This window comes from Lampetra fluviatilis, chromosome 2 (genome assembly GCF_964198595.1).
Source record: "Lampetra fluviatilis chromosome 2, kcLamFluv1.1, whole genome shotgun sequence".
Classification (NCBI taxonomy): domain Eukaryota; kingdom Metazoa; phylum Chordata; class Hyperoartia; order Petromyzontiformes; family Petromyzontidae; genus Lampetra; species Lampetra fluviatilis.
The window spans coordinates 36,450,173-36,463,828 of NC_136276.1; the positions used below are offsets into that span (position 1 = coordinate 36,450,173).

The following is a 13,656-nucleotide window of genomic DNA, read 5'->3' on the forward strand; positions in this document are numbered from 1 at the left end:
GCAGTCACGCAAAGAAAATAACACTTCGTGTGCCTTTATTGACCATGTGCTGTGGAAAAGTAGCTCATTAAAATGTCTTACGTGTTTTGTATTCATATTATTCCCTTAATTACATTCAGGTGTTGGTTAGCGATGACAGGCATGGGCAAATATTTTATGCCCACTTATAACCAGAAATGGATTTGGTACACTGTCAATGTTAAGTTTAGCCCATTATAATTATAGAAGGTAAGCATTTCCTGGGTTATAAAGTTTCTTTGTAAGATGCTACAAACAACCCAATAGTGAAACTATGCAAATCAACGTTTGCTCTGGAAACCGACGACTTAAATTCTGAAGAATCAAGTTACATTTACAAGGCATTTCATATTTAAATAAAAAACAATTTAAGACCTTGCATAGGCAGCGGTGTACAACTATATTTATAAAAACTCGCTACCTTCGTTAACCTTGCGGGCAATGGCACTGAAGTTAATTCTTCAAAAGCACCGATCTGGCGTGTTGTGCACACAGCACATCACACATCCGCCGAACCAATTATCCACCCACACCCAGTCATTTTGTGGTGCAACTCTTAGATGTTAAAGATTATTTTTTTTTTATAGTTTTATAATCTCACAAACATTCGCTTCTAAACTGCATCTTGCTTCAAGCATTTTTTTTCTTTGGCCAGTAGCCTACACCGTGACGGTTAATGTACGTTCGCACATCTATCGATACCTTGGGCTGCGAGTCCGATATTCAATGTACTGTTTTATGTTTGGCGGCAGTGTGCAGCCTCTAATATAAATGTTTCATACGGCGGTGTCACTGGCAAAGATTTGGGCCACTTCACCGGAACCACAAACAATGGGAGATGCTGTAAACATATGTATATGGTGAAACCAGTTTCCCGTGGAAGTTACTCATTGCCCAATGGGTTTTACCAGTGCCAATAAAACAAAAACCTGATGCACGAGTGGCAAATCGAACACGTCCTGCGTGCGACTGCTGCTTCGGACTCCAACCCATGAACCACAACACCTCCCAGTACCCCAAACAGACGGCGAAGCAGTGGGCGGTTGCATCGAGAATTCACCCAGTCAACGTGATTGGTTCGCTAAATCGCTTTCATCTGAATCCCCAAATAGTTGCCCTTCATAGGCCATACGAAAGAAGAGTTCTACCGGTGGTGAGGGTTTTAATCCTAGCATTTCAATCACGTGCACCGGTTCTCTGAGTTGACTAACCCAGGGTGGTGAGAGACAGCACGAGGAGCGTGATCGCGGGGCCGAGGGGCGCGCGAGGAGGCGCGGCGCTCCGGAGGTCAAAGCACCTCTCGTAGGCATCAAAGTCCACCTCCCCGATGGCGCAGTAGTGGTCGTCCCGGCACGCCGCGTCGCACGCCCTCTTGTCGTAGCTCACCGAGTTCAAGTCGTAGTACTTTTGGAACAAGTCCGGGTCTGCGTTCATCTTCTGCAGCAGGGAGTCGAGCGCGGCCGTGGACGCGTCCGGCACCGAGAAGTTCAGGCGAAGGCTGTACTCCCGGCTCCACGCGGGATCCGAGTTGCCGCTGTTTACCGTCTGCAGGTCGATGTAGTGCGTGAGCATATCCTGCACGCACATTGCACACCGTCAGATTAGACTAACGCCACCTGCGTTCGCTTCACAATCAAGGTTTTGTGGGTCAGATCGCGTAAATAACAATGCGTCGTTAACCCATCAGCCGATAGCCAATCAGTAAGGGTTGGCACATAAATAAAACGTGCCAATTACTGCTTCAGCACACCGCTGTGTTGGACAGTATTACGAATATGGGTCGCGAAAGTCTTCGTGTTCAACTGCTTTTTTATGCTTGTACAGTATTCTGGAATATGTATGGGCTCACTGACACACTTTTTTACATCAAATTTGCTTAGCAAAAGCTCAATAAGCTAAGTGGCCAGCAACCAAAAAAAAATCAGTATTTAATGTGTAACTTTAAAGTGTGAATACGCTTCTTGAATTGAGAGAGGGGTAATCATGAACTTGGGATAAGAAACGGCGGGAGGGAGTTCCAAGGGGCGAGCAGTGCGACTGGGCACGTGACGGGCAGCCGTCCGTGTTTCACTGGAGGTGTGTGGACATGTGGCCTGGGTTGCTGGCCCGGATGAAATTAGGCACTGCTCTTGCATCCAGCCGATAGTATCTAAGATTGCACCACTTTGGTAGCAAGTCACCAGCGGCTGTCCGACGGGCAAGGCTTGGTTCCTGGCACCGGAGCGTGGGGCAGTCGAGCGCATCTGAAGTTTCGTTTCACAATGCTCGTTCATGCGCCAAGGTACAAACCGGTTTAACACGCAGGAGGCTTTCGCGACCAATATCATCCATCATAGAGGTTTTTTTTGGGTTCGATCGCGTAAATATATAAATGTGTCCTTAAACTCGCCACCACTCGACACAGCCAACTAGTAAGGGTTGTCACGTAAACAGAACGTGCCAATTACTCAATTAGTCACTAGTACAGCACTAACCGGTGTGTTGGAGAGCCAAGCCGCAACATTTACAATCTGAGTACGACGTTTCGCCAGTAATTACAACTAGCTTCATCAGGCGACAGCCAGGTTTGTGGAGAAGTCCACCCGTTTCGTTCCTTATGTAGAGGCGTAGATTGGTGACCACACTTCTGCGCTCTTGCGCAAAGTGGGGGAGGTGGGGGGATTAATGAGTGAACGTATATTATGCATTCGCATTATGCAAGCCCATTGATCTTGTACTCCCTGTTCATTGTGTGTACTAAAATGCATGTAAAGGCATGCATTTAAACAATGTTATATCAATTCTCATGGCCAATAACAGTCATGTGGTATAATTTTCAAACGAATAGAGTATTGGTGTTATTGGGAAGGCCTTTATCCTGCAGTAGTTTGATCATTGTGATTGTTTGTCAACAAATGTTTATTATATTTTGCCAGCTCGGGTGATACCGACAAGTGAAATATTTGCGCGCGCGCTGTCGAGTTTGTGCGGCAGGAACGATGCCCCTGGCCGTCGTGAGTCGCTCCACCTGGAGCTGCAGAGTGGCTTTGTCGTATTCGAACACTCGGATGCCGGGGTTGTTGGCACCATCGTCCACGCCAGGCAGCGTGGTCTTCCAGGGCGTTATTCCCGGGGCGATGAGCATGGAGCTCACGGCGTTGCCTGCACCCCTCACAAGCCACACGGCACGCACGCTGACGGGTCGCCGGGCCGACTGACGCTCGTCACGCCATCCCTGCCTCTCACCGCACGCCCCTCGAATGTCCCTTCGCACTCAGTTCGCCCCTTTTTTGCCCCCCCCCCCCCCCGAGTGTATCCCAATTGTGCGCTCGTTGTCACGCGATGAGGCCACGCATCTAGACGGATCTCTCGCGCAGCGACGCAACCCCGTCACGTTTGAGAACGGCCCAGGGAAGCGGATTTCACAGAGCCACGTCTGAGATCCCTTCAAGTGACCTTTGTTGGTAGGCAGGAGGTGGCAGCACCTTCCCACCAGCCGTGCCACGGAGTCGTGTTTGTCACAATAACAACCAAATCGAGTGCGGGACTACATTTAATGCGATCGGAGATTTGTTAGCAGTCATTGGTGGCCGGGCTGAATCCAACTTCACTACGCTTGAGAAGCCGGTTTAATCACAGGCGCCTATCTGCATCTAAACCCATGCCTCCTTGACGCGAGTATTTATCTGAAAGTGTACACAGTGTATATGGTATGCGACGTTTCAGGTAAGAGTGACTCTACCCCTCTGGCCTCTCTACATGCCGTGAAGGCCATTGCCAGAAAAGTCTCCTATTATATACCTTTTATTTATTTATTAAAATCCACGGTGTTCTTGACAAATGTGTTGGATTTTTCTCATACAGGGAGGGCGGTTTTGGGGCCATATCTGAAGTTCCTCCTCCAACCCACCCCCAGTGCTGCGACCGGCCGCGTCTCTGACCCCTCCAGCATTTCACTGACCCCGCGTCTCCCCGACCCCTCCCGCGTCTCACTGACCCCGCGTCTCCCCGACCCCTCCAGCGTCTCACTGACCCCGCTCGTCCCGGAAAAGGCGGAAGCTGTCCGTGTGGTGGTGCCCGAAGAACTGCCCGGCGATCACGGCGTGGTGCTTGAGCACCAGCTGCACGTAGCGCCGGTTGGACTCCTCGGTGAACCACGCCTTGCCGCGGAGTTTCTCAAACATGCCGGGGGGCACGTGGCCGATGATGAACACCTGGCGGCGAGTCGGTGCACACGGTCCGCTCGGTGGGAGAGGATCTCAGCCTCTGGATTGGTGGGGCGCTGACATGCCTCTGCACACCCCAAAACGCCTCTCGGTAACATCTCGTCTCAACCGCTGCGAGGCGGATCCAAGGTGGGGGGATGGAGGTAATCACCCTCCTCCCTCACTTTGAGAGCCCGAAACTCGGTACTGTATTGATATTTACCAGATAAAGTACATTGAACGTTTGCATTATTCACGTCGGGCCCTTTTTAAGATGCTCTGTATTTTGGAAGCCTCTCCTCGGGGACTTTCTAGATCCGCCCCTGGCAGGGGCTGCCATTGTTACGCTGTTTCGCGACGATCATTTGAAGGTTGTTTCCCCTGGTTCACTCTGTCTGAAAATACAAATAAAATAAATATAGATATACCGTACTGTTGCTGCTGTATAGAGAAAGTTCATGACTACAGAGGTGAATTAAAGTGTTGCTCAGCTTGCTGTAATGTATTGATGGAATCTCTTAACTCGCTGTGTTCAATAATTATGACATCACTGCAAGGGAGTGTCGTTTGCAGATGTAGAGTCTCTCTGATGAATGCCTCCCAATGCCGTGTCAGTCGTGGGGGTTGTTGACCATACTTCACCACGCTGGTCAGTGCGGGTGAGTGAAGGGGGGTGAGCACCCAGAACCGGTTCCAATATCACTCCCCACTGACGCGTGCTGTGGCCAGAAATGTAACTCGGGCCTCCGGGTGCATGGCACCGCTTCGCCACCGCTCCACCCAAGCTCGTACTGTACCGCGTTTAGCCCCAGAGCAATCGTCTTTATTATGCGACGTCTGGGCTTGACACGACACCTCCTTCTTCCTGAACAAACCTCTGCCTGGCTCCCTGGCTGCCTGCCCTCACCCAGTTTGCACCACCGCCGCTGCCCGTGCGTGCTACGTCTCGCTGTGGCTTCGTGTTGTGTGGCCAGGGTGTGCGGGCGCCACAGTAGCGAGATGTTAACTACCTCGCCTGGTATACAGCAGGTCATGGGTTCGATCCCGAACCTGACGCCTGCTGTATACTTGGAGTCTGTGTGTTCTCCCTGTGGTTGCGTGCATTTTTCTCCGGGCCCTCTGGTTTTTCCCTCCACATTTAGAAACACGTGTTTCTAGTATTTGGCTGCTATACATTTTCACATGATAAGCCACTTCGTTGAGCTATCGTTTGAGTCATATAGCTTAGTGGGGCCTTACCTGGTAAAATAAAATAAAAGTTATCGTGTGTCTCTTGTGCGTTTCATCAGCGAGCTCCATCACAACGCGTTAGTCAACCACGCTTAGCCCATGATTGTGGGTTTTCCACCGCCCCTGTGCTAAATTTAAAGGCTCATGACCATCTGGCAGAGGCTGCCCCCCTTCTTGATGATATGTCTAACATAATGACATCCTTTGGGGGTGGGTGCCCCCTGGCGTGACATTGAGACCCGCGTCAGGATTGAGTGCGTGGGCTGGGTCCTGGCTGTTATGCCTGGCAGTTGGGATGAAGGCTGTCAAAGTGATTGCTGCCTTGAAAGCTTTGTTGTTCGGGAGTTATAACCTGCTAAAAATAAAGGAATGCAATTGCTAATGACCCCGTTATGCAGACGTATTCTTAAACATTGGATGGATCATTAACCACTGCGTGCCAAAACAGGTACATGAAGCAATTTGCCGTAACCAAATGACAAACTTAATCTGCATGTCCAGTGCTAAATGTCCCGTGGTTCTCGCACTGCACTGCGAATCTGGCGACCTGAGTACGATTCCTGGCCACAGCTCACATCAGTGGCGAGTGGTATCTGATTCGGTCCTGGCCCCCCCCCCTTCACCAGGGTGGTGAAGCACGACAGCCGACATGACAGACACGGCCTGGGGTGGACTTCATTCCAGCAGTGGATTGAGAAAGGGCTGTAAATTCATGTTTGACACCATTATTCAGATTAGTCTGTAATTGTTCATGGATTTGCAATCCAGAATTTAATTGGTTTTAATTTCGTGATATATATATATTTTAAAAAATCTCTTTTAACCCACTTGGCAGTTGTTGCATTGTTTTTATTTTGATGTGAAACGCTTTGAGACGCTGTGACATTTAAGCCTCCACCACATGCCAAGCCTTGTCATGAGCACGGCTTCAACGCGGAGTTCAGAGCCTATGTCCCTGTGCCCTCTACGGACAGAACCCGGCGTAGCATGCCGAAGCGTTGGATAACGCGACGTCGCGCGAGTATCGTGGCCATCAACAAGATTGGCGTTTCCAATGGTGGACAACACAGGGCCTGTGTGAGTGTGAACGTGTGCCAGGGAAGCGGGTCACTATGACTCCTTCAGTGGCGGCCCCAGGCACAAGTAAACGGAGCAAAGGCTCATGGCCCCAATGAGTACAAGGGACCCTGAATTCGTTAAAATATCAGCTCACATTCAGATACTAATAAACATTCAAACATAATGAACATAAAACATGTGACTTCATATCTCGCAACTCTATATTGGCTCCATGTCTCCACCTTTGTTGTCAACATTACTATAATTGTACTACATCTAGACAATCTGTATCTCACCACAAGTACATGTGTGGTTAATGCAGACAGGATTCCTTGAATAAGAATTCTGTTTGGTGTTTTAACACATTGACACCTGTTTTATTGCCAGAAAGGATACAACCTATTGGTATATATGTATATATGTTGAGCTTATTCCACACCGTATGTAGCCAACCGTGCTAATGGTAGTAATGTGTTGCGCAGTGCTGTTTGGACCACTACCTTCTCCTTGTTGGCGCTGGCGTTGGTCAAGACTTTGTCGAGCCACTCGAACTGCCCGGCAGGATCGGCGAGGCCGGCGGTCTGCGCGTTGCTGGCGTAGTACAAGTTCGTGTTCAGCACCACGATGCGCTGGCCCGCCCTGCCCACCAGTTTCTCGGAGTAGTAGGCTCCTGTAAAACATCAACAGAAATAACCGCAGCAGTAGCTTGCCTTCTCTATACTCAAAGCTAAACACACGTTTAACACGTAGTAGGGCTTTGCAGCCAATATTATGATTCCTAATAGATTTATGAGTCAAAATCCTGGATTTTAAGCTGACTTTGTGGAATTTTCTGAAGATGCCCGGCATAGTTGCAAGCGAAATGTCGTACCCAATTGCTGCTAAATGTGGCTGAGAGGATTGTCTTCAGCTCAGGGGTGAGCGAGCTGGCACAACAGTAGCCGTCGCGTTAAATGCTTGAACACCGATGGACAATTTAATTCCTTTGGCTGTGTCAGGTGGTGGAGGGTCTTACGATAAAAAAACTCGTTATGAAACAATATTTTGTTGGTGTTGCCAGCGTCCACAGGATGGTGTCATTCGGTACATTTAGCATGATCTTTGTGGGCACCGCCACTCGGCGACTGTCCCCAAAAAGCTTTCTCTGCATCAGCGCAGGGCCTGAGCACCCCCCCCCATGCCAGCCCGTGGGCCTGCGATGCGGTCGCTCCACGCGGCAGCAGCGCCTCCACTGGCGCGTCTCCGTGTGGCTGGTGCGTGGTTGCTGCGGGATGGTTGTGCTGCTGCCGCTACCCTTGTGGAAGGTGCCCAGGGACTCCGGCGCCATCCAGTGCTGCCACATGCTTCCCACTCGGGAGTAGATGCTGTTGTTGTTCGGAGGCAGCTGGTTCTTTGGGTGGAAGTCGTGGTTGCCCAGGGCGGAGTACACGGTCACGCCTGCGTGGCAACACGGCGACACGGCCCCGCGCTTACAACAGGCTGCGGCATGGATACCGTGGAGGAGACGTTGGGAACGTTTTACGTCGAACGTCAGGAATGCTAATTACACAACGTGACGCAAATGCCTCGCAAACACCGCAATGACCAAGAGGCGTGGACAAGTGATCTCTCTGTGCCCCTGTGGCCTTAGAACCTGGAGCGGCATGGGGACCCAGGGAGGGGTTGGGGGCCACCCCATTGCCAACATGTTGGAACCCACTGGCTCGCAGAGGTGGCACCACACGGGGGCAGGCAGCTCGCCCCCATGCCACCTGGGAGACTTTGGGTCGGGTGCAAGCAACGAATTTTAGTCCCCTGCTAAAGTGTGTCCTGACGGGGAGCTAGGAGCCATCCTCATCAGCCATGGTCATTCCACTGCCAGCTGAAGGCCTCGCTAAGCGAACAGTTGGCTTACATGTAACACTATAAAGTAGTAGGTGTTGTATAAATAGTCATGCATATATTTACTGTAAAACGATCCATCTAAATAGTTGTATAGTAGCACAGGTTTTGCCAAAAAAATTATTACCGTTTTTTTTTTACTCGCCCCACAGCTGTGGGTATGCAGCACTCGACTGCATGACAATAGACTAAACACCATAGGTGAGGTGAAGGCGCAGCTCTGCAAGTGCCCTCTAGAGGGTGCTAGGCCTGCGACAGAGTCAAGTCAAAATTGATATTTTCTGAAAATGTTATCCTGTGCACGGTGGCGTATTTGGCGTGGTCTGAATGGACCTTGGTGCAAGGAATGGGCCCTGGTGGTGCAAGGAATGAAATGGGCCCCTCTGTCCAGTTTTCTCTGTCTTCCTAGCCCAGAACCCGTGCCTCTCTGGCCCTTGGGCCCCGTGCAGCTGCACCGCCTTCACACTCCGTAGCTACGCCACTGCCCTGGCAGTGGCCCTAAGCCGCTGGTAGAGGAAATTCCACAGGCTTTGAAAATATGGATTTAATTTCTGGCGTTTGAACATTCTTGAAATTACACTCATTGCTGACCTTAATTATCCGGCCCGGTGGCTCACCAGGAGAGCCAGCGACTCTCAATTGTAGGATTATGAGGTCAACTCATGTTTGGGGGTTCACTCAGCCTATCATTCCTCTGGAGTCGATAAAATAGTACCCCTTTGCGGGGAAGTCAACGGTGGTCGTCCTATGGATAGACTCGCCTCCACCATCGGAGCGAGTGATTCCCACCACTGGCTCAGGGCTGTAAACAGAAAATTTGCACCGCCTCGATGCTCATTTGAGTGGCAGGATATCACTCGACTTTTGAGTTGTATTGAGTTGAACTCGGACGTGAAAGTGGCGGTGTCGATCACTCACCAGGGAAGGCTGCCGTGATGACGTCGGTTAAGTTTTTGATAATTTCCAGGACGGCTTCTTCTCCCAGTGCACTGTCAGGCACGTGTGGAGTGTCATCTCTGAAATTCAGACAAACGAAACAAATGGGAGAATGAAAGCCAGGTTCGTGGGTGCCTCTCGTAGAATGCGGATTAAAGATCAAGGTGCAGCCCTGCAATCTCTCACTTGTGACACTACTGCTAGAAGGGCCTCCACTCGAGGCAGCTCTAGAGAGCCCCTCTGGACGGTATTTGGCCTGCTCTTCCATGCTGGCCAGACATTTTGGAAGAGGTGGGAGTGACCCACAATTCACCCCACCACATGTTACCTGCCAATCAACTGTGACGAACCCATGTGCACTGCGCAGTGCACAGAGGGAAGGTTTTTAAGATATTTGCACCATCGTTTAAACTTACGCGCCAGTGTTCTGACCATCAAGGTAAGATTCAATAATATTCCACGGAATCTATTTTAGACAGAGTACTTGACGGCTCCATCTTCTTCACTAACCCACAGTGACCCAGCGTGGTGAAGTATTGTCAAAATAATACAAAATGGCCGAGGAAATTAAATACTTTATTTCTGGGACACTATTTTTTCCAGGAGTGTACTTAACTCCGCGACCGGGGTACAAATCAGTTCGAAATTAGTGCCACTCCGCGATGTCGAAACGCAGCGAGGACGATTGCGCTGAAACCCAGAACACTCGCGGTACGCACCGTATTGGTGCATCATCGTGTCCAGCTCGTCGAGATGAGTCGATTGCCCCATCGCCGACCATCAACAGACATAAAATGACTGCATCGCGGACATGATGCGAGAGCCGGGGTACTATGGTACCCCGGGGTACCGCCATAAGGTTCAAATGCCAAAAAAACATAAAACGTAAAAAATTTGAGTTGTTTTCACGTCGATGGCTGTCTGATCAACACGATAAGAAAGTAATTAAATAAACGCTGACATTACAAACTTGCGTCATCCATTGAGTTTGTGAGCTTAACTATCTCCTTTGTTGTCTAAAATAGGCACACACCCTGTAGGTTTATGGCTTCTGCTGTGTGAGATTGCCCCTCAAATTCCGCCTGGTGGAGGAAGCGGGCAGTGCACGCCCAGCGGTTCCCAGCGAGCCTCCTCCCCTTCGCCGCCAGATAAGAGCCCCAGCAGGTGACGTGAATGCGTCGCTGTGGAGTTACTGGCATTCGCGCACCCGTGACATTAACTGCATCGTGCTGAAGCGTGTTCTCAACTCCAGTCAACTCACTCCATCGCGTTTGTTTTGGGTTGTACCGCATAGTTAAAGTTTCAAGTTTATTTCATTAAACCCAGGCGAGAACTGAAGATAATGGGATAGAGCCTCGCTTGCAAGAGCGACCGGGGGGGGGCATTGGTCCATCAGCAGGGGTGATGATTGGTGCTGCTGCTGCTGTGTGTAATAGCCCCAGTGAAGTAACTTGCGGGGTCATTTTCGAATTTCGCAAATTTGGACCCTGAAGCCAGCACACAACAGCCTACTCTTGTGAATGACGTCAGGGGATCTTTAACGACCGCTCTGAAGCAGGTGGTGCGTAGTGTGATTACGTTTACTACACACCGCCGCCGTATTAACCAGGGCGGCCGCTGGAGTCGAACCGTGAATTTCTGCAACGAACGGCGCTACCGCTGGGCCCCGTCACCGCCCGAGTGTTGTTTGGCACGAAGTCCGGCGAAGGAAGAGGCTGCCGGCACGTGGCACGGAACGTCGGACATCGTGCCGAACAACACGCAATACGACTAAAAAAGCTCATTGAAGAGCGGCACAGCAGCACAACCTCCACTCTCACTCAACTCTACAGCTACGAATTCTACAGAAGATACTGAAAGCTACAGCTTGCAGCTCACCTCACCCCTAACAGTGCCACAAGTCTGACGTCGGCCTCGTGGCTGTACCCAATAGGGAAACAGCTCAAGCCCTGCCTCTTGCTGAAGCGTCCAGGATGCAGTTGACATTTATCTTGTTGAAAATTTATGGCGTGCCTCAGATCAAGGCGCTTTGCATAGACTAAAAAGCGTAAACAAAAATTCAGTGATTTAGATGGCAGGAGCCATCTAAATCCAAACTCCACCCGGAGTTTTGAGACAACAAGCCCCACCGCCTCAGACTCGAGCTCTCCTCGAGACCCTCCACCCTGGTTGGACACCTGCTTGAGGTTGCTGGTCAGTGCTTGACCCAGTACGTGTCTAGCCGTAGTCGGCGTGACCTCTTGTGTCAGGTGGCAGGCGTCGGTGAGCAATGGCCGAGGCGTACCCGGTCCACAGGATGAAGTCGGGATTTTTGAGGATCCTCTTCATGTTGTTGAGCGCCGAACGGATGAGGGCCCATGGCGCGTCACATTGGTAGTGGCCCAGTGGGCCAGGGTTGAGCACGGGATCGCGGGACGAGGGGCACACGGCCGTCGGGTTATCTGTCACTTGGTACGCCGGGTCCACGTGCAGGTCCGTGATGTGCCAGAACTTACCGGCTACAGACGCACGCACACGCACGGTAAGCAAAGACACCTCGTTTATATGAACGGTGACATCCCTCCCCACCAACCGGGCTTAATGCTGCTTCCCGTCCGGGACGTGATGACGTCGCAGCGTATTCGAGACGACTTGGTCGTCCGCTACCTCCGTGGACCTGACCCAGCAATGGGAGCCGCCGGACGCGGCCCACCGCCTCACTTCACGTTGCTTGCGGGGCCACTGGAGGCCTACCGCACCTCCGATTAGCAGTTGCGGAAGAAATTAATCCTACCACTTTGAAACGGCCAACAAATATTTACCAAGGACTGCAAGCAATATTGACCACACTAATGTTCACCGCAATAATCACCGTGTTTCTATTTGTAGCAGGCCAAAAGCAGTTCTCAGCACACGGTCAATGGGCACAATCCGAGTGCAATCAAAGATTAGTATCAAGTCACGTGTGGTTTCCCACCAAGAGTATCTGAAGGTCCTATTCGATGCCCATTAAGGAGAGAGCTCCCACCGCTGCCTGAACTTGTACCTGTCTGAAGGTGAACTCCAGGGATGACTGCAGTCAGCAGGAGGACGAGAGAGATCCCCGCAGATCGCATTTTTCTCTGTTGGTTCGGACGCCGGCCGCCCCGATGTGCCGAGCAAGCGGATTTCAATCACCCCCTGGTCACGGTGCCAGCCGCTCAGCGATGCCGACGGGTTGCGTCACAAGGGGCGCCCGACCCGCTCGGTGAACGTCCCCGCTTCCTCTCGACTGTACAGCGCTTGCCAAAAAATGGATGAGATCAAAAAAAGAAGTGAATTTTTTTTACGTGAGTCTATGAGTCACTATGCGAGTCAACGAGTGTCTGTATGGGCCTCTGATGACCAGGCTGAAACCATCAACTCCATTGTACTGGATAAACCTCGATGGCATTCTGGGCAGCTGAAACCCGGATTCGAACCCAGCCTCTCAAGCGGTGCTTCAGGCTCAGCGCCCGGACCTTTGAACTGCCCGGGGTCACCTCCGCCAACGTGAGCCACCGCGGCTGCACACGGATGGGATGACCGTAGAGTGCGGTGGTTACATCTTCTCGCGAAACAACTGAGGTACAGCGGAGCATCCACATCAGCCTGCGTCATCCAGTCGCCCGCAAATACAAGACGCTGTGCGTTCACACGGCAAGACGCCGAACACCGCGCGAACACCTCGTCTCACAGGGCGAGCCAGCAGTCTCGTACTAAACACTGCACGCGCACCTACTACTGCTCCAGCATCGACGGCCCGACACTGATCGACTGCCAAGCTACGGAGAGTACAAACTCAGAGCCGCATCAGAGCGCACGTGTTCGTCCTGCAACGTAAACGCCTCGGACCCAGTGTGATTTGCTAAAATAAATATATAATGACCCTACGCCGCCAGACCGCTGGGCCACATGTCCGCCTCTTATATATTTACTTTAAAGGCGGTGTTGACCACTGTGTTGAGTTTTATGTATGAACGGTGTTAAAATCGGCGTGCCACATTGTAAGTGGAGCCGCTTACCGGGCGCCGAGAGCTCCTCCGCCTCCTCTGCCGCCAGCGGCGCCTCGACTGGAGTCGAACTGCGACCACCGCACCTGAGGGCACGCGGTGGGGGCTGAGGGGGGGGGCTCAGAGCCGTCGCCACGAGCCACGCGATTGGCTCCGGCAGCTGGTCTGTCCAACCGCAAGGCGCACGCGGTCTGCCTCGTGGGGTGGGTGGGTGGGGGTGGTTCTCTTGAATCATTATTCTTATTAAAGCCTCATTGAGTCTCAAGACTCTTGTTCAAGGGGGCCCTGATGAGTTTTCAAACTAGGGGGGCGATGCGCGGGATGTTGAACTTCTTTCG

General features: G+C 51.5%; 2 protein-coding genes across 2 annotated transcripts in view; one reads left to right on the forward strand and one right to left on the reverse strand.

Moving 5' to 3' along the window:
- Positions 1–13,656, forward strand: part of SMC6 (structural maintenance of chromosomes 6) — a 373,519-nt gene that overhangs the window by 58,319 nt on the left and 301,544 nt on the right. The window lies entirely within an intron of this gene.
- Positions 225–13,423, reverse strand: SMPDL3B (sphingomyelin phosphodiesterase acid like 3B). Its single transcript, XM_078875783.1, has 9 exons — positions 13,331–13,423; positions 12,334–12,568; positions 11,593–11,806; positions 9,291–9,388; positions 7,785–7,928; positions 6,992–7,161; positions 4,031–4,211; positions 3,026–3,159; positions 225–1,593 (listed from the first exon to the last, which is right to left on the reverse strand). Exons 2-9 carry the CDS (start codon positions 12,401–12,403, stop codon positions 1,225–1,227), a joined length of 1,380 nt encoding a protein of 459 aa, XP_078731909.1. The 5' UTR covers positions 12,404–12,568; positions 13,331–13,423; the 3' UTR covers positions 225–1,224.